We start from the raw sequence: 25,910 nt of genomic DNA on the forward strand, positions 1-25,910 counted from the left end.
GGAGGGAGGCGCACTGGGTGTGTCGGTGTACACCGTGGCACCGCACGATTCTGTGCCCACCGATGCCCGGTGCCAGACACTTCCCAGGACGTGCTGACCTGTGTCCCAAATGTGTGGTCTTCGGTGCAGAATGGGGCAAGCAGTGTTCTTCCAGTGCAGGGTATATGTTGTGGCACAGGGCACCTTGGTACCCACCAGCGCAGCGTACCTAGGACTTTGTTGAGCTTAGCGCTGCGAATGCGTAGCACAAGAATATCGGCCTGCTCAGGGTGGCACATTGAAGGTACACACAGGAAGTACGCAGGAAGCCTCCAGGGAAAGACCATGGGAGACCGTGGCTCCCGCCTACCCCACACCCCTCGCAGCTGATATGGGGGGAGGGGGGGTGCAGGCGAGCAGACTGGAGGGAGAGGGAGAGGGGGGGGGGGAGAGGGGGAGAGGGAAGAGGACGGCGGAGAGAGGGAGTGGAGAAGAGATGGAAAGAGGGAGAGGAGACGAGAAGGAAAGAGGGAGAGGAGAAGAGAAGTAAAGAGGGAGAGGAGAAGAGAAGTAAAGAGGGAGAGGAAGTGGGGAGATGAGAGAAGGAACCGAGGGAATGAGGGAAAATGCAAACAAGCGCTGCCTTTTGTCTTTTAGCCCCGTCCCTTTCGGACTGGGTGCCCTGACTTCCTGCTGGCATAAAAGGTTATTTACCTTCATTATGGGGCCATCTGGATCCATAAAGAAGATAAGACCTTCTCCAATGGCTGGCCACCGTTTTGCATGAACGGTGACGCCAGCCAATGGAAAAGAGGGGTGGGGCTTAACCTCGCTAGTGAAACTCTCCCATCATTAAATCTCGCCAGCTCGACTACGCATGTGCGCAGTCTTTCTTAGGCCAAGACCTAAAAAGTTACTAAAAGTGCATCAGCACATGCTGCAGCGCAGTGGAAGGCACTTTTCAAAGGTTGAGTGGTCACTTTTTTGTGGCTTATTGTTATATCCGGGTGTTCAACTAGTACTAATGAGGTGCAACCAATGCAGAGTGTTTTAAGTTTAAAAATGACAAAATAATGAAAAACTATCATGAAATGTGCCGCATTAAACTGCATAATCTGGCTTTTTTTGCTGTATAATTTAGGGAACCCTGATGCATAATTTGGTCTTCCGCTGCTGCAGAATTCCAGTGGCCCTGGATACTATGCTAGTCATGCAGAGATGCAGAGTAAAGGTACACTCATAGCCTTAGGTTTTCAATTAGTTCTGCTGCTTTACCAACAAAACAATAACCAAAGAGCAAGTTGAACAGTGAATTACAAACCTCACCACACGAGTAGTTAGTTCATATAGATAGGTCTCGCGCTTAGACTAGGATGCATCTCAATAACTGCATGGAGCCAGTTATGAATGCCAGACAATTCTTAAAGATGGGGAGATGGGGAGAGGGGGAGGGGGAGAAAAGAGATGTAGGATAGACTCCAAAGAGTTAGAAAGAAGAAAGAGCAATCTTACCTGTATGAATGAGGCGCCTGCACAGGTCCACTTGTGGGGATGTTCTGCTTGCAGTCGGTGAAGTGAAACCCCTTCATTTCCAACTGGGACTAAGAAAAGCAAGGGAAAAAAAAGAAAAGGAGATTTACCTCAAGCAGAGGATGCTCATTCGAAACAGGGGTCTTGGTGGGGTCTCAGAGACATGTTTTGTGCCCTACATAGCAGGCCATCGTTGGCTGGCAGAGTGGAGATACTAGAGTATATATTGCCCGGCTAATAACCCTGTCCTGTGGATCAAAAGGCGGACGTAAAGTTAGATAGCACCTTACTCTTTATTTGTGGTAGTGTGGTCGAGCAGTAAGGCAGAATCAGAAGACAGTGTTGAGCATTTGTTGTACACAGCTAGTAAATTAATTCACACACTCAAAGACAACTTCAGACCAAGTGTTTTTGTATGGAAAAGTACTCTTAGGTATTTTATTTCTTAGAACCAAGCAAGCCTGGCACAGGTAAGTGATCAGTACTTTGCAGTAAATATACAGTTGTAATACATCTTGGCACTTAAGACTTAGGTGTAAGAAACTGGCCCTATATATACTGCACCAAAGTGATGTACAGTGTGTATAGAGTCCAAGGGTCTGCAGAGCTTTGGCAGAGGTTAAAGTTAAATAGAACCTTACTCTCTAAAGTCAGTAAGGCAGTATCAGAAGAAAATATAAAGCATTTGGTGTACACAGTCAGCAAATGGATTCACACACTCAAAAAAAGAACTCTAGGCCAATTGTTTTGTATAAAAAAATATACTGTTTTATTTTTAGAACCAAGCAAGCCTGGTACAGGTAAGCATACAAATACTTTTCAGTAGTAAATGACTTGTATAAACACAGTTCAAATTAGCAGTGTAACTTGTACTGGTTTTGGTTACAGTTTTAAGTAAACAGTTTGCAACACATGCAGGTATAGTATATTCGAATGAATGGGCTTTTTAAGTAAAATGCAGTTCATTACTTTTCAGATTACTTTTGCTAACAGGACTGGATCCTAGATTCAGCCCTGGGACATTTCCTGAAAACAGGTGAGTAAATGAGTTTTGGTTAAAGGTACGATTTTTGAAGAATATTATTGCATTTCAAAAGATGACACTTAGAAACTTTTTCACATAGAATCACCATTGTTATCCTATGGGTGAACATTCACTTATCAGGTAAGTTATGTTAACAATACTTTCTTACTCTGTGCTGGATCCTGGATTCAGCACTGGGACATTTCATGAAAACAGTTGAGAAAAAGCATTTTTTGTTATTCGGTGGATTTTTAAGGAATATTTGTAGTTTTCAAAAGTTGACACGTAGAAACATTTTGGGAGAAAAAGTGTCAATGTTATTCTATAAGGAAAAATAGGTTATCGGTTTCCAGGTAGGTAATCGGTCTTTGGAGTTAGGGTCCGGGGGTTAGATTCCGGGGTCTCCCAGGGTCAGTGATGCACTGTTTCACCCTTAGCGGCACTCGGGTGGCCGGGTGCAGAGTAGTGTTGAGACCCAATGTTATCCTAAGGAGGATAGGGGGGCTCCGGTTGGTGGCAGCTGGCAAGCAGGCCACAGGGTTGTGGGAGCAAAGCTCCTAGGGTTAAGCTCAGGGCAAGTTGGGGACCAAGTTAGCAAAGAAGGGGCACCCTCAGCGGCACTAGGGCAGCCGGGTGCAGGGTGCTGTTTTGAGGTCGGGTGCCCTGTTGATTTCAATGGAGATTCTCCGTGACAAAAACACTGCAGGCTTGGGGACAACCATCTTCCAGGAGTGACCAACACTTAAGTAGGAATATAGAGGGTTGGTTAGGCACCGCTGGGTTGGGCACACAAGGCTGTGGGGTGTCGGGTGCAGGGGTGCCTTGGGACGTCAGATTTTCTTACCCGCTCTGGTCGCGGTGGAGGGCCTCAGGATTGAGGCGGCAGGCGTCGTCTGGAGGCAGGTCAGGGGTCGCCGGATCTCAGGTCAGGTTAGCCAGGCGGACCTCCTCATGGTGTTTATTCACTCAACCACGGGACGAGCTCGGCAGGTGCGGAGTGTGCTGGATTCGCGGTTTCTGGCTGGCACCAGTAGCTGCAGTTTAAACACGTCTGGTGTTCACGGGAGAAACAGCTTGGAAAGTGAGTGCAGGCAGGTCCTCTGCGGTTTTTGAGGTTGCTGGCTGCCAGGGTTACGCAGGAGCAGGTTTGAGGGGAGACAGGCCTATGGGGCTGGGGCCAAGTCAGTGGGCGTCGTCCTCTTGTTCGCTCTGCACAGCTTCTCGTCCTTTTCTTGTGGTTGCTGGATCTGAGGAAGGAACGTTCAGGGTGCCCCTAAATACTAAATGTAGGGGTGTTTTTATTATTATTGCCTTTTGTAAAGCGCAAGAGCGACCTCCAACAGACGTGTTCCGGCGCTATCCGCAAGTTAAGTGAGCGAGAGGTCTAGAAAGTATATCCGAGGAGGGAGGGTCTAAAGCCAGGTTTTAAGATTCTTCCTAAGGAAAATGCTACTTACCAGTATGCTTCGGTTCTTGGCATGTAGAGCTGCAGAGTTACACTGTGCATAGATGGCCACCTAGTGCTGGGCTCGGATGTTTGCAGTTTGTTTTTGTCCTGGAAAGTCTTTGGAAGTCACAGGATAGGTGACTCCTCCTTTGGATCATACTGCGCATGGGCATCGGCTCCATCCCCAGATTGCTTTTTGCCATTAGGGAAGTGATGTAGTTTACAAGAAGGTAAGGATGTCCATGTAAGATGTATCTAATTAAGATAATACTGGAACAGATAAAGGTAGCCGGGGAATCAGGTGGGTGTGTGTAACTCTGCAGCTCTACATGCCAAGAACAGATGCATACCGGTAAGTAGCATTTTCCGTTCGAGGCATATGTGCTGCAGATTACACACTGTGCATATATTGTATAGCAGTACAAGCATCTAGCAGCGACCACCAGGATCTGTTGCAGTGGTTTTAAACGGTGTTTTGAGCACCAGGAGCTTGTTGTTTGGTTTGCACATCTACACAATGTTTTGTGAATGTGTGCGGTGTAGACCATTTAGCTGCTTTACAAATGTCCTCTAAGGGAATGTTCCCTAAAAACGTCATTGAAGCCCCAATTTTCCTTGTGGAATGGGCTTTAGGGGGAATAGATAACGTACGTTTAGCTTTGTGGTAGCAAATTTGTATGCATTTCACAATCCAACAAGGTATCCCAGATTTTGATATGTGGTTACTCTTATGTGGTGGTGAAAGAGACAAAAAGTTGTTTTGTGAAAATTTTGTGTCCTTTCGATGTAGTAAAGCAATGCTCTTTTGACATCTAAGGTATGAAGAGCTCTTTCTGCAACTGTTTGTGGCTGCGAGAAGAATACAGGCAGCTCTACAGATTGATTGAGGTGGAAGGCCGAAATGACTTTTGGGAGGAATTTAGGACTAGTACGAAGAACCACTTTATTATGATGCATTTGTATAAAAGGTTCTTGAATGGTGAATGCTTGTAGTTCACTAACCCTTTTTAGGGAAGTAATAGCTACTAGGAAAGCTACTTTCCAAGTTAGGAATTGCAGTTCACATTTATGTAATGGTTCAATGGGAGGTCCCATTAACAGAGTGAGAACAATGTTTAAATTCCACACCGGGGAAGGTGGTGTTCTGGGTGGAAATATTCTTTTGAGGCCCTCCATAAAAGCTTTTATGTCAGATAGTCTAAAAAGTGATAGATGTTGTCCATTTTGTAAGTATGCTGCAATGGCAGTAAGGTGCAGTCTAATAGACGTGTATGCCAAGTTACATCTTTGGAGGTGTAGTAAGTATCCTATGATGTGTTGAATAGACACATCTAAGGGATTGATTTGGTTGTTTTGACAGTATATTACAAATCGTTTCCACTTCGCCGCATAGCATGCTCTAGTAGTGGGACGTCTAGCCTCTTTAATAACATTTATACAGTCAAGAGGAAGGTTGAGGTAACCAAACTATGACTTCAGGAGCCAGATCGCTAGGTTGAGCTGAGCTGGGTCCGGGTGTCTGTTCTCTCCATGTTTCTGCGTTAGTAGGTGTGGAGACCGGTATAGTTTTGCTGTGGTACCACAGAAAGTTGTAGCAGTGTGGTGTACCACGGTTGTCTGGCCCAAGTTGGAGCCACTAGAATGAGTGTCAGGGAATGTTGTTGTAGTTTGCGTACCACTAGTGGAATTAGTGGGAGAGGTGGAAAGGAGTACGCAAACATCTATCATTGGATGAGGACCAACTTTTTACAGTGCAATGTGGGGAAAACCGAAATAATGCTTTTCGGGGAAGCCAGATTACTGTGGACTCCCGACTGGTGGTCCTCAGACTTCGGCGCCCAAAACTTGTGTAAAAAACCTCGGCGTTCGCCTTGATCCGACCCTCACTATGAAAGAGCACACCACACACACAGCTGGTTCATGCTATCATGTGTTGGGTCTCCTACGTCGTATTCTCCCCTTGCTACCGGACTCCTCTAGGAAGATGCTAACCCAGGCTCTTATACTAAGTCGCCTGGATTATTGCAATAGTCTACTGCGGTCTGCAAATAAGGCTGCAGTGAACAGACTACAGGTCGTCCAGAATACGGCAGCTCGCCTGATCTCTAATGCACCTCCGAGGACGGCCTCTCAGCCACTGCTGGCCTCTCTCCACTGGCTTCCAATTCGGAAGCGGGTACTGTTCAAGGTGAGCTGTATTATTCACAAGACCCTTTTCAATCCTGGTCCAAGCTATCTGGTGGATAAATGTACTCCTTATGTCCCCCAGCGGTCTCTTCGCGCTTCAGGGAAACATCTGCTCGCACTACCCAAAATCAAACGAGCCAGACAAGGTGGAAAGGCCATATCCTACCTGAGCCCCCATCACTGGAACAGACTCCCTGCTCAATTAAAACAATGCACAGATCATCGTCTATTCAGGAAAAGCTTAAGACCTATCTGTTCCCCCTCTATGCTTAATTGTAAGGCTCCCTTTCACTGTGACTGTCTATAGCGCAGAGATACCTCTCCAGGGGTCGATTCTGGCGCTCTATAAATAAATAAATTTGCCGGACCAGTTCATCCATATCGCATTGCCTTTGGAACGCGGGTGTGGATATCTGGCGGCGAAGCTTGGGCATTTTGCGTTTCTTGGGTGGCGAAGGTCTATCTGAGGTTGTCCCCACAGTTGAAAGAACGGTTGAAGAACTTGTGGATGAAGTTCCCACTCGTGGATCTGTGTCTGCCGACTTAGCAGATCTGCTATGGTGTTTTGTACTCCTGGAACATGTTGGGCTAAGAGAAAGATATTTAGCAGTATAGCCCATCTCCATATCTGCTGTGTTAACAGAGAGCTGCAGAGAGTGTGTCCCCCTTTGTTGGTTTATTTAGTACATGGCTGTTATATTGTCTTTGCGGACTAAGACAGCCTTGTTTGATACTTGCTTTTGGAATGCTTTTAGGGCTAGAAATATAGCTAGTAACTCCAAGTGGTTGATGAGGAGTATCTTTTGTTGTGGTGTCCACCTGCCTTGCATGGTGTGATGCAGTAGGTGAGCTCCCCAGCCGGAGAGAGATGCGTCCGCTGTCATAAATATTTGATGAACTGGCTCTAGGAATGGTCGGCCCTTGGAAAGGTTTGTGGTGTTCCACCATTGCAGAGAGCGATGAGTCTGACTGTCTACAAACACTAGGTCTGTTAATTGACCTTGAGCCTGGTTCCATTGACGTGCTAAGCACTCCTGAAGTGGACGCATTTGTAGTCTTGCATGAGGTACTATGAATATGCAAGATGCCATCAATCCTATGAGTTGCATGAACATTCGAGCTGGAAGGGAGTGTTGCGGTTGGAATTTTGTTAGAAGAGTTTGCACACTTGTTATCCTGGCGGGAGAAGGATAAGCTAGTGCTAATTCGGTGTTTATTGTGGCACCGAGATATTGTTGTACATGGGATGGTTGCAGATGGGACTTGGTGTGGTTTACTGTGAAGCCCAGGTTGTGCAGTAGTTGAATAGTGGTGTGAGTGTTTTGTACACACTGTCTGTATGAGCTGGCTTTTATGAGCCAGTCGTCTAGATATGGGAAGACGTGAATGTGCTGTATTCTTAGGTGTGCTGCTACTACTGCTAGGCATTTTGTAAACACCCTTGGCGCTGTTGTCACTCCGAATAGGAGTACTTTGAATTGATAGTGCTGACCGTCTAGCACAAATCTGAGCGGGAGTTGCTTGTTTTGCCTCTGCCCATATTGTTAACTCTAACTGCCTCTTTGGTTTGGTAGCCCCTACTATAGGTGGATTGTGTAGGGGCATTGTACGAAGTTGAGGGGCTGTCTGAAGAGTATCCCCTGTTGGTGCCTCTAAGATGAGCGGCGAAAGGAGAGTCTAGAAGCTTGCGACTGCAAGGCTCCCATAGATTTGGCTGTGTCCGTATCTTTTTTCATTTTTTCAAGGGATACGTCCACAGTAGTTCCAAATAAGTGTTGCTCATCAAAAGGTTGGTTGAGTATGGCACTGTAGTTCAGGCTTGAACCCTGAGATGCGTAGCCAAGCGTGTCTACCCAATAGGACACTGGTATTGATTGCCCTTGAGGCAGTGTCTGCTGCATCAACGAATAGAGGTATTTGTGATGTGTTTACCCTCTTGTATAAGCTCATTTGCCTTTTTCGAGTCCGAGGGAGGGTTTTTTCGAGTCCGAGGGAAGGTTTTTTCGAGTCCGAAGCATGCGAGTCGGCCGACTGGTTTCGGCGCCGAGAAGGGTTCACCCTTTCGGCGCGGAGTGTTTAGGTGCTGGCGTGGAGGAAGAAGATGGTGTCTTTTACGGTGCCGGTTGGTGTGCACCGACACTGGAGGCAGGCTGACTCGAGCACGAGTCGCCTGAAGGCTTGGTAGGCTTCTTTACCATGCTCAAAAGCGGGACATGGGAAGCAGTGTCTCGGTGTGCACCCGAGGGTGTGACCGAAGCCTTTTTGGAAGGTGTCAAGGAAGGGTCGGGGTCGACATTCTTACTTACGACCCTCTGTGCTGGAGTGATGTCCTCGACTTTGGAATTTTCTGCCTCGGAGTCGCTGTCGACTCCGTGTTCTTGCTCCTGTTCTGGGACATCAACGCCTTCTTGGAAGATGTCGTCTGGGATCGAAGAAGGCCTTCGTCGACAATAGGAATAGAAGACTTTGGAATTGAAGATTAGCGTCGACTGGAAACGCGTTCGAAACGATATCGATGAAGTTGTGATGATTGCACGCCGAAGGAAATCTGTTCCAACACGGAGCGCAGGAAACCCATCCGAGCCCGGTGACGGAAAATAGCAATCCGGGGATGGAGCCGATGCCCATGTGCAGTACTCCAGAAACTCCACCGCCCCCATGATGATAAACACTATGCTATTTCTACGTCTGACCGGGCAAAGCGCCAAAGATCTGTAAGTCCCAGCTGATTTTTGTGGATTCCATGGCACGCATGCATCAGCCGTTCTTTTCTTCCTTTGCGAGATTGTATTGTATTGATCCGACAAGGTCCACAGTTTGCTACTGGGCCTCAAGATTGCTTTTGAGACGTTAGCAGCTCTCCGACTGAATGCTTTTTGTTTTGGGCCATTGGATTCTGGGGTAAGTGACACTGTTTGGTGATGCTGCTGTAAGTGACTTTTTGGTCAACTTGTCCCGGTTGTGCAAACTTAATTTGAGCGCACTTCGCAGAATCGCTTTCCACCGATCTGCAAGGAAATTGGGAGGTGCCGTTTTTCGTTATCCTATTGTCAGTACTGCCTTACAGAGGCGGACTACGACAGAAATCTGGAGAGAATTCCCTCAGCTGTACGCCAATGTATCTGATGTATCTATATCGGTCATGTGCCTGTTTGTTATAAATCTTGACCCCATTGCTAAACTTATTTTTTACATGCGTTTCTCGACACCCTTTCTATAATAATCTTCTTCCTTGTATTACGCATTCTTGCATTCCCTTTTCTAATTCGGACTTTCCTCACCTTGGCAAGTTATGCTCCTGTATGACCCTCTCTTCCGGTATTCCATCTCAAATTTTGTTATCTCTAGTCACTAAATGTCCCTGCAACGTTCCTATGTTTTTTACTCCGTTATTATTCTCTCTTCAAATATTCCACCTCTACTTCTGATATCTCTAACTTAGCTATTCCACCCCATCGCAAGCATTATTGTTGTCTTACCGATTGTTAATCTACTGGATTGCAAGTTTTGCGGCTTTGATACCGGTCTCCATTTTTACAGATTATTTATCTATTTGATTTGCTAAATGTTGTCGATATAATTTGTTTATCTAATTTTACCTATTTTCTCCTGTTAGTCTCCCCATTTTTTTTCTCCTTAACCTCACTCCCGCCACCCTCCCCACTCCCAACATGCCCTCCCCCAGAAGTGACCATCACCCCCTGGACCCTACTCTCTCCAAACATGGCCCCAACTCATGAACCATTCTCTACCCCCCCCCCCACCAAACATGCAAAGAAAAATTTCAAACACAAACTCCTTATCCGTAACCCTGAAAAACTCATTAACTACCTCAGCCTCACCTCCCCCATTATAACCAACTACATCTTTTACTCCAAACACCATTCCAAATGGAAAAGCATCTTCCTACAACACCTCCCAATCTCCAAGTCAACTAAAATATACCATATGGACTAAAATTATCCACCACTCCCTCCCCAGCCTTTCAGGGGGATATTGATATCTCCATCTTCAAAACTGGGAACATTCTCATACAAGCCACGGTTTCTCACCTTTCCATTTTTGAACACCACTTCAGCACTTTATCCCTCCTCCTTGACCACTCTACGCCTAACACCTTTCCCAACTGAATAACCCCCCTCCAACCTCCCCCTCCCCCTAGTTCCACTTCCACTCTAATCCATCCAGCAAACTCTATCCTCCCACAAACAACTCCATCATTACCCTCCCTGGACCGCTCTACAATAAACGACTCCCCCCAATCACCTTTACCTATTTCTCATCCCCTCTCAAATTCCCCCCCCCCCCCCGAACACTCACCTCTCGGATTGCTCCACTAAAAACGGCAGCCCCCTATTCTTGCCCTCTATCATTCCCCCCATGATCCCTCTTCTTCCTGACCCCCTAATCTTTCTCCCCATCCCAAACACCCACATACTCCACCGCCCCTTCCCCTCAATCCCTTATCACAACTTCTCACCGCCGTCCTTTTCCACCTCCTGAACACCCTCCCCTCCTCCCCTCTATCCTACCTCTCCATGCCCTCCAAACTCCACCTCCTAACCCCTTATCCCAGCCCCTGATGAATACCCAACCCCTCCACCCCAACATATCTGCTCTCCACTCGCTCTATGCTCTTTTATCCGCTCTGACCACCTCTCCTGAAGTTCTTAACCCCCTGTCTAAACTAGCCCAAACCCTCACACCTAACAGCCCTGACAACTCCCACTCTACTCCCCCTACCCTAGCTCACCCCTCTCACACTACGCCACCCACTGCAACTAACGTAGACTTCTCCCTACCCCAGCTATTACTTCTCCTGATGTTCCTAACCTCCTGTCTCAACTAGCCCAACCCCTCACACTTAACAGCCCTGACATCCAACACTCCACTCCCTCTAACCTATATCCCCCTCACACATTAGGCCACCCACTGCAACTAACGCAGACCTTTCCCTACCCCCAGCTATCTCCCTTCCCCCCTCCCATTTCCCTTCAGTACCTCCCGGTTCAGCCTCCCATATCAACCCATCTAACTGGACTACTGAACCCCTCATCTAACAGCCATATCACACCTCAATCCACTCCAACTACCCTTTCTCCCCCTCACACATTAGCCCAACCTCAAAAACCAACTAAGACCACGTCCAACCCCCGCCCTTACCCCTTCACTACCCCCCTCATCCAAATTACCACAAACCTACACAACATTGAACTTGACCTTTCAAACTTGATTAACAAACCCCTTTCACTCAACAGCCTTGTCCCTCCTCAATCAACACCCACTACCCTATCTCCCACCACACACTTCAGTATACCCTCCGCAACTAACCCCAATAATACACCCACGGCACCTCCCCTCACCATAATTGTACAGAGACTACACAATATTGAACTAGTTCTAGCTAAGTTTACTACCGAACTTTCTCAATACAGAAAAAGATTTTATCTACCTCAACCCCTGAGCCCTCCCTCACCATAAAATCCCCCTCCACCCCCCAATACTAATCCCTAACACCAAACAAAATACTTGGAGATCAACTCCTCTCCGCTGCCGTCTACATAAACCTCACAGCACCTCGAACCATCTCTCCCCATTCAACCTCTCCGATCTATGCAATTCTTACCTTCCTAGCTTACCAACCACAAATCCTCCACCCCCATACTCCCACATCCCTGTTATCCTTGGGATGAATAGAATCCCCTCCCTCCCCATTTCCCCCAGACCACCGTCAAAACTCACACCAATCCACTCTTGCACACCAACCATATTCAACCCCTCACTTCTTACATGTATGCTTGTCAACTGTTGCTCCGCAGTCCAGCATGCCACATACATTTCGGAAACTATTCTGAGTGAATCAATTGACATTGCATTCCTCACAGAAACCTGGCTCAATGACCACTCCACAAGCATACTTGACCTACTCTCTCCTCCGGGATACTCTATTCTTAGAAAAGATAGACCTGGCAGAGTTGGGGGTGGTCTAGCCATTATTTAAAAAACATGAACTTCAGTTATCCCTTGTCAACAACTCTGGCTACTCCTCCTGTGAATACCTGGAAGCTGAACTGACATCTCAAAATTCCCAGCAAATTTGTCTACACAATATCTACCGCCCCCCTGGAGTCCCCCAACTCTTCACAGAAGACTTATCTGAGCTCCTGACACAATCCTCTCTATCCAACTCAAATAATCTTTCTTGGGGATCTGAACCTCCATTGGAATGATACTGATGACCCCACCATCTCCCTCCTCACTAATCTTCTTGAGATCAATTACCTCAACCAACGATGCCTGTCCCAGACACACACTAAAGGAGCCATCCTTGACGCTATTCTCTCTATGAACGATCTGGCCTCCGTGACCAACATCGTCCCCATTGACTGGTCTGACCATCACCTTATACTGTTCACCATTGCTACCACTGCGAATCTCCCCACCGCCAAACTTAATAGACCTAAGAAATTGACCAGAAATCTGAAACGTATCCCCCGGGTGTACTAGAGTCTAAACTCCAAGCTCAACTCTTTCTCATTCCCCCCTCACAAAATGCCAATGAGCTCACTGAACACTTTAACAATACTGTCACCGATATCCTTGACCAATTGGCCGCGCCTAAACTCAAATACCAAAGAAACACCCCTTCCAACTCTTGGTTTAATACCGAACTTAATAATGAGAGGCGGTCACTCAGATCGTCGGAAAGAACCTGGAGACACCATCCTTCTCCCTCCCATCTTGCACACCTTAGATCCAAGTACAAAAAACACATCTTAAATGAAAAGGCATCCTTTTGCCGCAATCAACTTGATCGTGCCAAAAATAGACCAAAGGAACTCTTCAAAATCATTCGAAACCAAACTTCCCCCGCATCTCCAATTCTGATCAGCCACATGTGAAGAAATTTCCCACTTCTTCTCGGAAAAGATAACCAAAATAGATCAATCCTTCCTTCCCACGAAGCTCCCCTCTAATTCCCAATGCAACCCTGCCCTAATCTCTAATGCCTTCTCCACATCCCCTCGACCAGTTGACCCCCTTCTCTCGTTCGCCCACCCTTCTACTGCTCCCCAATGACTCTCCTCAACTGACTACTCCCTCAGCCCCCCACTAACCACTCGCCACACCTATCCCCTACCACATCTCCGGAATCCAACTCCCTTAACTCATAACTAAAAAACAAAGCCTCCTTGTTCAACTTCCTCCCCATGACTGAGCTAGAAGTCCTTAAAATAATTAGTAATCTTAAACACAAAAGACCCCATCTAACCTTGTCCCTGCCCTTAAACATATCACCCCATACTGGACTACAATCATCAACAAATCTCTCTCCACTGGCTGTGTGCCCACCTCCCTTCAACTTGGACAAATCTCTCCCATAATCAAGAACCCCAAAGCGGACCCCAACGACCTAAACAACCTCCGCCCCATCACTGACCTCCCCCTTCTCTCAAAAGTCCTGGAAATATGTGTCCTACTACAACTAGATAAACATATCGAAAATTTCAACCTACTTGACCCCTTTCAATCAGGTTTCAGGAAAGGCTGTAGCACCGAAACAGAAATGCTCAATGTCATTGATGACACCCACCACTCACTTGATAATGGCGAGTCATGTCTTCTTATCCTTCTTGATCTCTCTGCCGCCTTCGATACAGTCAACCATTCAGCCTTACTTAAAGTGCTTAAGACCCGTTTCAGCCTTAATGGCACTGCCTACAAATGGTTTGTCTCCTACCGACAACATCGAACTCAGCAAATCAAAATTCAAAACTGTCTCTCTAACCGCACTCCTGTCTCCCTTGGAGTCCCCCAAGGATCTATTATCTCTCCCTCTTTAACCTCTTTATGGAACCCCTTACTGTAATTCTTAAACAAGCAGGCATTAACTACCACCTCTATGCCGATGGCACCCAAATATATTACAAGATTAAAAATCACGCTGACATCCTACATCTAAACACCCTCACCAAGATCCACACCTGGTTCCATTCCAATCATCTAAAACTTAACCCTAACAAAACCGAAATCATTCTCCCCTAAAAATAACCCTCTTCCCATTCAATCCTGGATATCGGACCTCAAAGCACTCAGCTGCTCACTCACCCTATCCAATTCCGTCAAATCTCTTGGTATTTTTATCGAAAACACACTAACCCTTAACGTCCACGTCAAAAACGCTGCTAAAGGAGCCCTCTGCACTCTCCGTCTCCTCAAAAAAAAAAATCTAACTTTTTATGCCTACCGATGACTTTAAACTTGTAGTTCAATCACTTGTCCTTTCACGTATAGATTATGGTAACGCCATCCTCAACGGAATCCCCAAGGTCCACCTAGCTCCAATCAAAGCTGTGCCAAACCTTGCAGCCAGGCTCATCACTGACTGCAAACGTTTCGATCATATCTCCCCAGCTCTCAAACCTCTTAAATGGCTCCCTATAGAAGGTAGATCAGCCTACAAAACTGCCTGCATTATTCATAAAGTCCTCCACCAAAACACACCTGAGTACCTCTCCAAGAAACTCCTCATAGCAGGCACCACACGACCTCTGAGAAGCACCAACACCCTGCTTCTTATACCACCACTGCATAAAAAAAAAATCCACACATACACGCTCCTTCTCTGGAAATGCCCCTATCATCTGGAATGCCCTCCCAAAAAGCCTGCGCTGTAACCCCTCCTATTTCAGCTTCAAAAACGACCTAAAAATTCACCTCTTTAATTATTATTGGGGATCTTAACTTGGGACCTGCACTTAATCTCCAATCTCGCAATTTTCCCGGTGTGTCAGTAATATTTTTCCTTTTCCTGTACATCCTCCTACAAACTATTTAATTTGTACAGCTCTTGCCCCTATTAATCTATTTTATGTGTATATCTCACAGATTGTTTTCACTATTTTATCTATTTGTATGACATGTTTGGCCAATTTAATATTGAGGGCAATAACCTGTGACATGCACCTGTCTCTCTAAATCATCAAGTTATTTTTTTTGTTTGGTAACGATTTGTCCTTCCAACATCATCTTCCTAACCACTGGTTGTGTTTAGCTTTCTCCACATTTATTTATTCTTATGTATACGTTACTTGTTTCATTTTCTTTTTATCTTCATGTATGCCATTGTTTGCCTCATATTAGCTTCTCATGTAAAGTGCTCCGATACCTCCTGGGTCTAGCCAGCGCTATGTAAAACTCTCAAACTAAAAATATATATATATTTTTTTAATTATCCAAAAGAGGAGTCACCTATCCTGTGACTGCCAAAGACTTTCCAGGACAAAAACAAACTGCAAATATCCGGGCCCAACACTAGGTGGCCATCTATGCACAGTGTGTAATCTGCTGCTCATATGCCTCATACATATTAGTTCAGAGTTCGCCTTTCGAAGGTGCTCTGGCATAGAATTCGAGAGGGAGGCGGTGGTGACTGAAAAAGAACGACCTCCTAATCTAGTTTTTTTAACAAGGAATAGAAAGAAGTCTCTGGGAATTGGATCTCAGAGTCCTATTTTGGGTTAATTTGGGTAGGTCTTAGTTTTAAGTAATTAGGACCAATGTCATTCATGGCCCTGAAGGTTAAAGTCAGAGCCTTGAACTTGATAAGCTTTTGGACAGGCAGCCAATGTAGGCTCCCTGACCTCCCTGTCATAAGTATCCTTTTAAGAAATCTTGTCACATTGGGCGCAGGTTTTGTATTAACCACTGGGGGGAGGGGGGTATTTTTGTATGATATTTAGGGCACCATGTTTCTGTTAGCTGTTACATGGGTTACAATATCCTGTTGCCAGTGTCACTAAAAACACGAAAAACAGATTTTTGTGCCATTTGGTAGACTGGTTGAATATCTAACCTGGCCCTTAGAACCACCCAGTGCTTGAAATGGAAAAAAAGAAGTGCTGGTACCCTTTACCAAAGTATCTGCTTGCTTCTGAGCAGTGCAGGTACTCTCCAATTAAACATGTTATGTCTCCCTTGAGAAGTGCAGGTACTCTCCCTCTCAAAATAAAAAAAAGTGTCAGACACTCAGTCCATTTAAAGCACTGGAACCGCCCCGGCATTCCTGGAGAGTCACCAAACCTCCCCTCATCGCTTTGGCGCAGGTGGAATGCCTTACAACACCTAAAATGTGAACCAAACTGCCTCGGAGGTAGGGGTGCCTGCAAATTTCTTTATCACCTTAGCACAAGCTTATGAAGCTTCTGACTGTTGGTCTACCTGTAGTTTGTAGTTCCTCTGCCTACACCAGTGCCTAATTTGAGCAGGTGGTTGCCAGTGGGGGCACTTATTCTTGCGGAACCCACATTTATTTTTCCACATCATTTAGGTACCTATTACACAGATCAGAAAGACGGCGAAACCGTCACAAAAGGAACATGCAGGAACCTCAAGGAGTAAGATAAAGTGGAGGGAGTGTCTGGTAGTGGATTAAAGAGGTATGAGGTGGCTTTAAAACTACCAGGCTTGGTATTCCTCGCGCCCATGTTTCATTGCACAGGCCGCGGGCTTCTGAGTAGAATTTCAGGCCCTGACACACTTTCACAAATGAAGCACTGGCTTACACACTCATATTGCTTGCTCTTATGCTTCTTAGAGGGTGCTGGTAATCCACAGGTGTTTTGTTTGCAAGTGCATGCCTTGCGTAACGTTTTATCTTGAGTACTGTGAGACTGTTGCAACAGTAACTTGTGAGTAGTTAGAACTTTTGCAGTACCATCCTTAGATCTTACTGAGTACTCTAACAGCGCCAGTAATATACCTGTATTTTATACTCTTGTGTACATCCCTTGCTTAGTTTTTCCTCATGAGTGGCTCATGACCAATTACACTACCATACAATATGCTTGCAAAAGTCCTGGTTTTCTTGCACTTTTGCTCATTTCATACAAATGCTCAACTTTACTCTTTGCATATTTTGGTAATTTATGCAAACAATTCCACAAGTTAGTAATAAAGAACTTTGTAACTTATCACAATTCTACTCAGAGGTAACAGCGCAAATAGAATACTGTAAGTCTACAGTAGTAAACGCGTGTCTAGCTACTACTACGTTTTAGCTAGAGTAAATCAAGTCTTCAAGTGGGGCAGGTCCTGGCAGGTCTCGGGCACAGTAATAATAAACAAGCATTTGCAATGCAATAGGTATCGCATTTGCGAGAGATTTGTCTATTGGCATTGTGAATGAATGCCTTTGATTTGGGTTTTAAAAACCAACACAAATAAAAGGCATTGCCATTTACAATGCTAATAGCTCAAACTCTCACAACTGCGAGACTCATTGCATTGCAAATGCTTGTTCTTAGGTTGCGGGAATCTGCCTTCTTAGTTCAGGGCTGCCCCTAAATACTGTATTTAGTGGGGGTTTTAGGGTATTCGAGCTACTGACATTAAGGTGACTACAACCTGGGTGTACTCACCCCACGTGGGAGAATGAGCACAATCCCTAATCTTGAATGGGGAAAGAACACCGGCCCTGGGAAACTGACTGGCAGGGACCCAGGGCACATCAAGTCAAAGTGCATCAGTAGTCTGGCAAAAAGTGTGTGGGGGGGAATGGGGGGGTGTTACTGCAACAGAAACCCACTTTCCAACATTGCGTGCCTCTGTGGAGGTGCGAGAGTATAGCTAAATCTACAGCACTACAAATAAACATGGATACAAGGTTAGATTTTCCGCTTTTAATATGTGCTACTATAAATCACAAGCTGCGCATTGACTGAAAAGCAAAACTCCCCGTTTTAGTGGCGGCTGGTTAGTAGCTGATGCAGATGTTTGAAACACGTTTGCAAACCGGTCAACTAAAGCTGGTTGGTGAACTTGAATGTCAACTTAGTGAAGGTGTGTGTGGAGTTGACCAGCAGCTTTGCACGATCTGCTAATGTCATGTTCCCTAAAAGGAAAATGCACCTTATCAGTATGCATCTGTTCTTGGCATGTAGGGCTGTAGAACCACACACTTTTGCATTAGATCACCATCTGGTGGTGGGCCCGGATGATTACACTGTTGTCTTGGAAGATTCTTTGTCTGCTGGGCGACTCCTCCCTTAGACCGTAGTGCGCATGGGCATCGACTCCATACTCAGATTGTTTTCGCCTTTTGGGCAAATGATGGAGTTGTATTATTACAGATAAGGATGACCATGTATTGTGAATTTAAATAAGATAATACTGGAACATATATAGGTAGCCGGGAAGGCGGCTGGGCGTGTGGTTCTGCAGCCCTACATGCCAAGAACAGATGCATACTGGTAAGTAGCATTTTCCGTTCGAGGCATATGGGCTGCAGACCACACACTTTTGCATAGATTGCACAGCAGTTTCTCCCTTGGCGGCGGTCACCCACATCTGTTGCAGTAGTTTGAAATAATGTCTTCAGTACAGCCTGGCCCACATTTGCTTGTTGTTTTGCCTGCACATCTACACAATAGTGTTTTGTAAATGTGTGTGTAGTAGACCATGTAGCTGCTTTACAGATATCATCTAATGGTAGGTTTCCTAAGAATGCCATAGATGCTCCTATCTTACGGGTAGAATGAGCCCCAGGAGGAATGGTTAAAGTGCATTTTGCTTTGTGGTAGCAAATTTGAATACACTTAACAATCCACCTGGCAATGCCTGATTTTGAAATCGAATTGCCTTTATGTGGAGGCGAAAAGGACACAAACATTTGTTTAGTTTTACGAAAAGGTTTTGTCCTATCTATGTAGTATAGAACTGCTCTGTTTACGTCTAGTGTGTGAAGAGCTCTTTCTGGAACTGTTTGCGGTTGTGGAAAAAAATACTGGCAACTCAATGGATTGGTTGAGATGGAATGGTGAAATGACCTTTGGCAGAAACTTTGGATTTGTTTTAAGAACCAGTTTATTGTGATGAAGTTGTATGAATGGTTCTTGAATTGTTAATGCCTGTATCTCACTCACTCTTCGTAGTGATGTAACTGCTACTAAAAAGGCAACTTTCCATGTAAGAAACTGTAACTCACACTTATGCAATGGTTCAAATGGTGGACCCATAAGTCTTGTGAGAACAATATTTAAATTCCAGACTGGAGAAGGTGGTATTCTCGGAGGAATTATTCGTTTAAGTCCTTCCATAAACGCATTGATTGCAGGTACTCTAAACAATGACAAATGTTGTCTGTTTTGTAGATATGCCGCTATAGCCGCTAGATGTAATCTAATTGAAGAGTATGCTAAATTAGATCTTTGCAGATGTAATAGATAGCATATGAAGTTTTGAATTGAAACATCTAAGGGGTTGATGTTGTTATTTGTACAATATACAACAAATCGTTTCCATTTTGCCGCATAACATGCTCTAGTGGTAGGACGTCTTGCCTCTTTAATGACATCCGTGCAATCAGGAGGTAAATTTAGATATCCAAACTCTAAGACCTCAGGAGCCAAATCGCTAGATTGAGCTGCATGGTTTCTGGATGCATAATCTCGCCATGGTTCTGTGTTAGTAGATGTGGGGAGAGTTTTAGTTTGTGGTGTGGTACTACAGAGAGCTGCAGTAGCGTTGTGTACCATGGCTGTCTCGCCCACGTTGGCGCTATTAGAATCAATGTGAGAGAATGTTGTCTTAGTTTGCGTACCACCAATGGAATTAGTGGGAGAGGTGAAAAAGCGTACGCAAATTTGTTTGACCAGTTCATCCATACCGCATTGCCTTTGGATAACGGGTGTGGGTACCTGGCGGCGAAGCTTAGGCATTTGGAGTTGCTTTGTGTGGCAAACAGATCTATCTCTGGTTGTCCCCACATTTGAAAGAATGGCTGAAGAACTTTAGGATGAAGTTCCCATTCGTGGATTTGCTGTCTCCGACGACTTAACAGATCTGCCAATTGATTGTGGACTCCTGGTAGATGCTCTGCTAACAGAAAAATGTTTTGAGGAATGGCCCATCTCCCAATGCTCTGCGCCAGCCGGGAGAGCTGTAGGGAGTGTGTTCCTCCTTGCTTCTGAATGTAATACATTGCTGTCATATTGTGTCCGGACTAGTACAGCCTTGTTTGATATGTAATGTTGAAATGCTTTTAGAGCTTGAAAGATTGCTAGTAACTCCAGATAATTTATGTGAAGTACTCTTTGTTTCATTGTCCATATTCCTCGTACTGTGTGACTTTGTAAGTGCGCTCCCCATCCCGTGAGAGATGCGTCTGTGGTCAGTATTATTTGTGGAACTGGCTCTATAAACGGCCGGCCCTTGGAAAGGTTTTTGGTGTTCCACCCTTGCAGAGAGCGATGCATCCGGTCGTCTACCACCACCAGATCTGTTATCTCTTGTTGAGCCTATTCCACTGACCTGCCAAGCATTCTTGTATGGGGCGCATTTGTAGCCTTGCTTATGGCACTATGAAAATGCAAGATGCCATCATTCCTATTAACTGCATGAACACTCGAGTTTGTAGTGAGTGTTGTGCTTGGAATTTTTGTATGAGATTCTGCATAGCTTGTAATCTTAAGTTGGGATACGCTACTGCCTTGGAGGTACCTATCGTGGCCCCTAGGTACTGCTGAGATAAGGACGGTTGTAGATGTGACTTGTTTTGATTTACTGTAAACCCCAACTTGTGCAGCAGGCAGACTGTTTGATTCGTGTGCTGTACACATTGGTTGTATGACTAAGATTTTATTAGCCAATCGTCTAAATATGGGAATACATAAATGTTGTCCCTTTCTTAAGTGTGCTGCTACTACCGCTAGGCACTTTGTGAATACTCGAGGTGCTGTTGTCACTCTGAAGGGGAGCACCTTGAATTGGTAGTGCTGACCTTCTAGCACGAATCTTAGGTACTTTCTGTGAGACTGATGAATGGGAATGTGGAAGTAGGCGACCTTGAGGTCTAATCTGGCAAGGAAGTCCCCTTTTTCTAGTAACGGTAAAACTTGTTGTAATGTGACCATATGAAAGTGGTCTGAATGTATGTACTGGTTTAGGGGTCTTAGATCTAGAATTGGTCTGAGAGACCCGTTCTTTTTGGGTATGAGAAAATAAAGGGAGTAAACCAGTGTTTTGGTATTCCCTTGGTACTGGTTCTATTGCATTCCTTTGCAGTACTGATTCTACCTCTTGCCTTAGTAGTAAGAGGTGCTCTTGTGACATAGGACGTTGTCTGGTTGGTATTGTTGGAGGAGTGGAAGTGAGCTCCAGGCAATAACCTGACTGAATTATTTGTCTCACCCACCTGTCTGTGGTGATGGAGTTCCAGACAGGTAGGAACTGTTGTAATATTCCCCCGACCGGAGTGGAATGGTCTGGGGGGATGGAAGGGAAGTCACTGTTTGGGAGTAGAGGCGTTGCCTCTGCCTCATTATTATTTCCTCTATACCCTCCTCTATAGTATCCCTTACTGGGTGAGGTTTGGTTGGCCTGTTTGTAAGTAGAGGCGGTATTGTCAGCTTGGAAGCCTTTTGATGCACCCCTATAGGAGGAGCGACGAAAGGAAGGTCTATGGGCCTGTGTTTGCAAAGCGCCCATTAATTTTGCCCTGTCCGTGTCTTTTTTCATTTTTCTAGCGCACGATCTTCATTTGGACCGAAAAGATGTTGGTCAAATGGCTGATTTAGTATACTGGCTTGTACCTCTGGTTTGAATCCCGAGATTCTTAGCCATGCATGCCTACGCAACAGTACCCCTGTATTTACTGCTCTAGATGCTGTATCTGCAGTGTCTAGTGCGCATCTTATGGAGGTATTAGTTATAACCTTGCCCTCTTGTATTAAATCAGCAGCCCTAGCCTTATACTGTTCTGGCAGGTGTTGCATGAGACTCTAGCTCATCATAATGAGCTCTGTCGTATCTTGCTAAAAGAGCTTGAGTGTTAGCAATCCTCCATATATTAGCAGCTTGTGATAGTGTGTGCTTCCCTGAGGCATCTAGAAGCTTTGATTCTTTGTCAGGGGGTGGAGAATCCCCTGTTGACTGCGAGTTGGCTCTCTTTCTCGCATTTGACACTACCAGTGAATCTAGTGGCAACTGTCCCTTAATGTATGCCGGATCAGAGGGAGCTGCTTTATATTTCTTTTCCAGTCTGTGGTAATTACCCTGACTGGGTCTTTAAATATTTCTGGTGCATGTCTTACCACTCCATTCAGTATTGGCAGTGTGGTAGTGGTTTTATGTGATGTTAACAGTGTATCCATAAGAGGAGTGCCTTAAAGGCACAGTGTCAGTTTACTGCTATGCAGCTACAGGTTAGCTGTTCAGTCTTTTTAGACTGGGTGTTTGCAATGCAGCTTGGGAGCTTTCTATGCTTTCAGTGGTTTATGAGAATTTCTACTGTTTTTTTAGCATTAAAACAGTTTCTAAACAAGCTTTGCTGTTGTTTCTCATGTTTCTAATGCATTTCTTTCATGTAATGGAAATTCTTTACTGCATATTCAGCTCTGATGTTTATTTGGCTGCAATTGCTTATATATATATATATATATATATATATATATATATATATATATATATATATATATATATATATATATATATATATATATATATATATATATCCTCCTTTGGCCCGAGATCAGGTTATTTTGGGCGCTCTTAGACGGTGCAAACAAGCCACGGCAGGGCCCCGCCGTAAAATTGCATTCCTGTTTTTCTCCGTAGAGAAGTTTGCTCGTGCACTCCGGAATCGATTTTTCAACACAGTGATTACTCCCAAATCAGTGGTTTAGGTTTCTTTATTCATCACAGCTCAGCAGCAACTCTACGCGTTTCAGTCTTAACCAAGACCTTGCTCACGAGACTGACATATATATATATATATATATATACACACACACATATATATATATACACACACATATATATATATACACACATATATATATATACACACACATATATATATATACACACACATATATATATATACACACACATATATATATATACACACACATATATATATATATATATATATATATATATATATATATATATATATATGTGGGGCACATATAATTTAGTGTTTCCGGGGTCCCGCGCATGGGCGGGAACATTCTAATGCTTATGACTGTTGATGAGGATCCCCAGGAAGAGAACTAATATTTCTACTTGTGGCGAAGGAGGTTTTGTGGGTAAAGTCTGAATATGCTTCTTTGGAGGAACAGGAGATGTTTTAGGACAGTCCATTTTCCTCTTTTCAGGCACTGTATATATTTGTCCAGTGTGTGGATGAATTTTCAGAGTCTTTTGCCTTACATCAGGCTGGAAAAGCTCTTCTACAGGTAAATCTTTGTTCGGCATCGATTTATGTTGTTTGGAGCAGTCAGATTTCGTTTGTACAGTGTCTATTATCTTTGGAACGGGTCTTGCTTTCGATTACGAAGATTTATCTTGCTTTTTTCTTGGATCTACGCTTTTTGGATCCGAAGCTTTGACTGCCGAGTGTTTAGACTCGTCCGTTCTTGGTGCCGAAATGTGTTTTGTTATGGAAACCGCTTTCGGGTCTGACTTTTTAGGTACCGAAGTAGTTTTTGTTTCGATAACCCTTGGAACCTCTTTCAGTGCCGAACTTGGTTTCGGAACGTCTCTTGGTGCCGAACTTGGTTTCGGTTTCAGTTCGGTAACCCTCGGTATCGGAGGGTTTCTTGGTGCGGGTGCTGACTTTGGCTTAAGCACTTTCTGTTTTTCAGGACCGACTGTCTGACTCGAGCCCGAGTCGGCCAGAGGCTTTTTAACACTCTTCGCTGCTAAGCCTGAAGGCGGGGCGCTGGAAGTTTTCGATCGGTGTGCACCCGGACCCGAAGGTGGGGGTGGAGCCGAAGCCTGTCCCGGAATGGGGAGGTGAACAGGGTCGACGCTCTTAACACGACCTGTTGACCAGCTGGAAAAAGATCATCTTCGGATCGATCCTCCGCTCCGGAAGCTGACTCTTCTGCCTCGGAAGCGACGTCTTCTTGCTGTTCTTCGACATCTACCTCGATCAGTGCCTAGTCTATGATGAGGTCTGGTGTCGACGACGATGACTGCTCCATAGCTCTTCGAGCTGGACGGTCCCCGATAGTCTTCTTGGACTGGAACGAAGCGCAGGCCTCACAGTCTCGACTCTCGTGCTCTGGAGACAAGTACAAGTTGCAAACCTCATGCTGGTCGTTGTGGGGAAACTTGTCCACACTGAGGGCACTTCTTGAACGGTGTTCTTTCCATGAGCCAAAGGCCCAATGGCGCAGTTGGGCCCAACGGCCCCGACGAGTGCTGGAATGGAGAAGTGGATCCTCTCTTCGACGCAGGCAACCTGAATCAGTGTCTAAGACGATCTTGATGTTGTAGATTGATTTATGGATTGGAAAAGAGATCAGTAACGGGACCGAACGATAAACACATCAGAGCCTGATGGCGGAAAAAAACAATCTGAGGATGGAGTCGATACCCATGCGCACTACGGTCTAAGGGAGGAGTCACCCAGCAGATAAAGACTCTTCCAAGACAACAACAAAGTGTAATCATTCGGGCCCACCACCAGATGGTGATCTAATGCAAAAGTGTGTGGACTGCAGCCCATATGCCTCGAACAGATCAGTTATACCCTTCTAGTTCCCATACAAGTGAGATCCCTTGTTGTCTGTAGAGTTTGTCTGTATCGATGTTTTGTTTTCCGGGTAAGTTCATAACTATCAATAGATGATTTTGTATCGTCCATTGACAAACATGTTGGGTTAACCTTGAAAGGGCATATGACCATCTCAATTTAAGTAAAATATTGTGGTGGTGATGGGTGTTCATTTGAACTTGCTCTAACTTTCCTGTTCCGTCTTTGTCAAATGTCTTTAATGTTCGTCATGTTTCCAGTTCAAACACACTAGTATGTTTGACTGCCTCTTGTGTTGTCCATCACTCTCCAATTTTGGAGATCCTCTTGTGTACATGCACTTGCAGCCATGGTAAGTACACATTGCTGGCTACAAGGACATCGCTACTATCATGTTCTCCTCTGTCCACCAGTATACCCATCATCAGCTTGTGCTAGATCATCCCAATTCCCTACGGACTATGAACATTGATTCATAAACCATTTCTATACAGCTCTTATATGCAACATTACAAATGGTATTAGTGGAATGCATGATGATTTGACGGCTTGTATATTTTCCTTTGCTTTTGATGAGACTCCCTTAAAAGATGCTGACTCCGAGCTTCCTTACCCTGATCCATAATGTTTGGACGAATGTGTAAAAAGTGATACTGTTTGCGTTGAGAGGAGAGTCTCTCACAAGAAGCTGGCTTCTGCTTGTTCTTCTAGCTGTAGGGCATACGTTTCGGCTGCCCTTTTTTATCACTGCTCAAGAGTCTTGATGAGTAAGAACATATTTCACCTGTGGGAAGTCAGCATTGACCTCTTTATCCCTTACTCACGTATGTTCTCTAATGGCTCTTACACTTCACAATTCATTTTTCCTGTAACTCCTGAGGTTCTGGAGTTTTAGGGGGAGGCTCTCCTAAATCCTCAAAAAGGTCTTCACTGAGGCCGTTGTCCTGTGTCTTAGAAGGTATTCTAAAAGGCCACAAAGTTTTATGAAACGTTTTTCAGCACTGCCACATTCTTTTGATGTAAATCATTCAGACAGATTAACAACTCACCCTCTTTAAAGGAGGTAATGTTCATCTCCCCTTTGGACTATCCATTTTGACAGCTGAATGTTTTGACATCAATCGCAGTTTAATAGTCGTAGAGCAAGCAAAGAGGCACTGTCAGTGTATGTTATTTCAGTAACACCATAGTTTTCTCCAGCA

The 25,910-nt window shown here is 44.9% G+C and overlaps 1 protein-coding gene across 6 annotated transcripts in view; it reads right to left on the bottom strand.

Moving 5' to 3' along the window:
- PRRC2B (proline rich coiled-coil 2B) overlaps positions 1-25,910 on the bottom strand; it is a 549,871-nt gene that overhangs the window by 51,179 nt on the left and 472,782 nt on the right. For all 6 annotated transcript variants that reach the window (XM_078646193.1, XM_078646192.1, XM_078646191.1 and 3 more), the window contains one exon: positions 1,492-1,580. In XM_078646193.1, the coding sequence (XP_078502319.1) occupies positions 1,492-1,580 (89 nt within the window). The remainder of the gene's footprint in view (positions 1-1,491; positions 1,581-25,910) is intronic.

Source organism: Lissotriton helveticus, chromosome 5_1, assembly GCF_964261635.1.
Source record: "Lissotriton helveticus chromosome 5_1, aLisHel1.1, whole genome shotgun sequence".
In the NCBI taxonomy this organism is placed as follows: domain Eukaryota; kingdom Metazoa; phylum Chordata; class Amphibia; order Caudata; family Salamandridae; genus Lissotriton; species Lissotriton helveticus.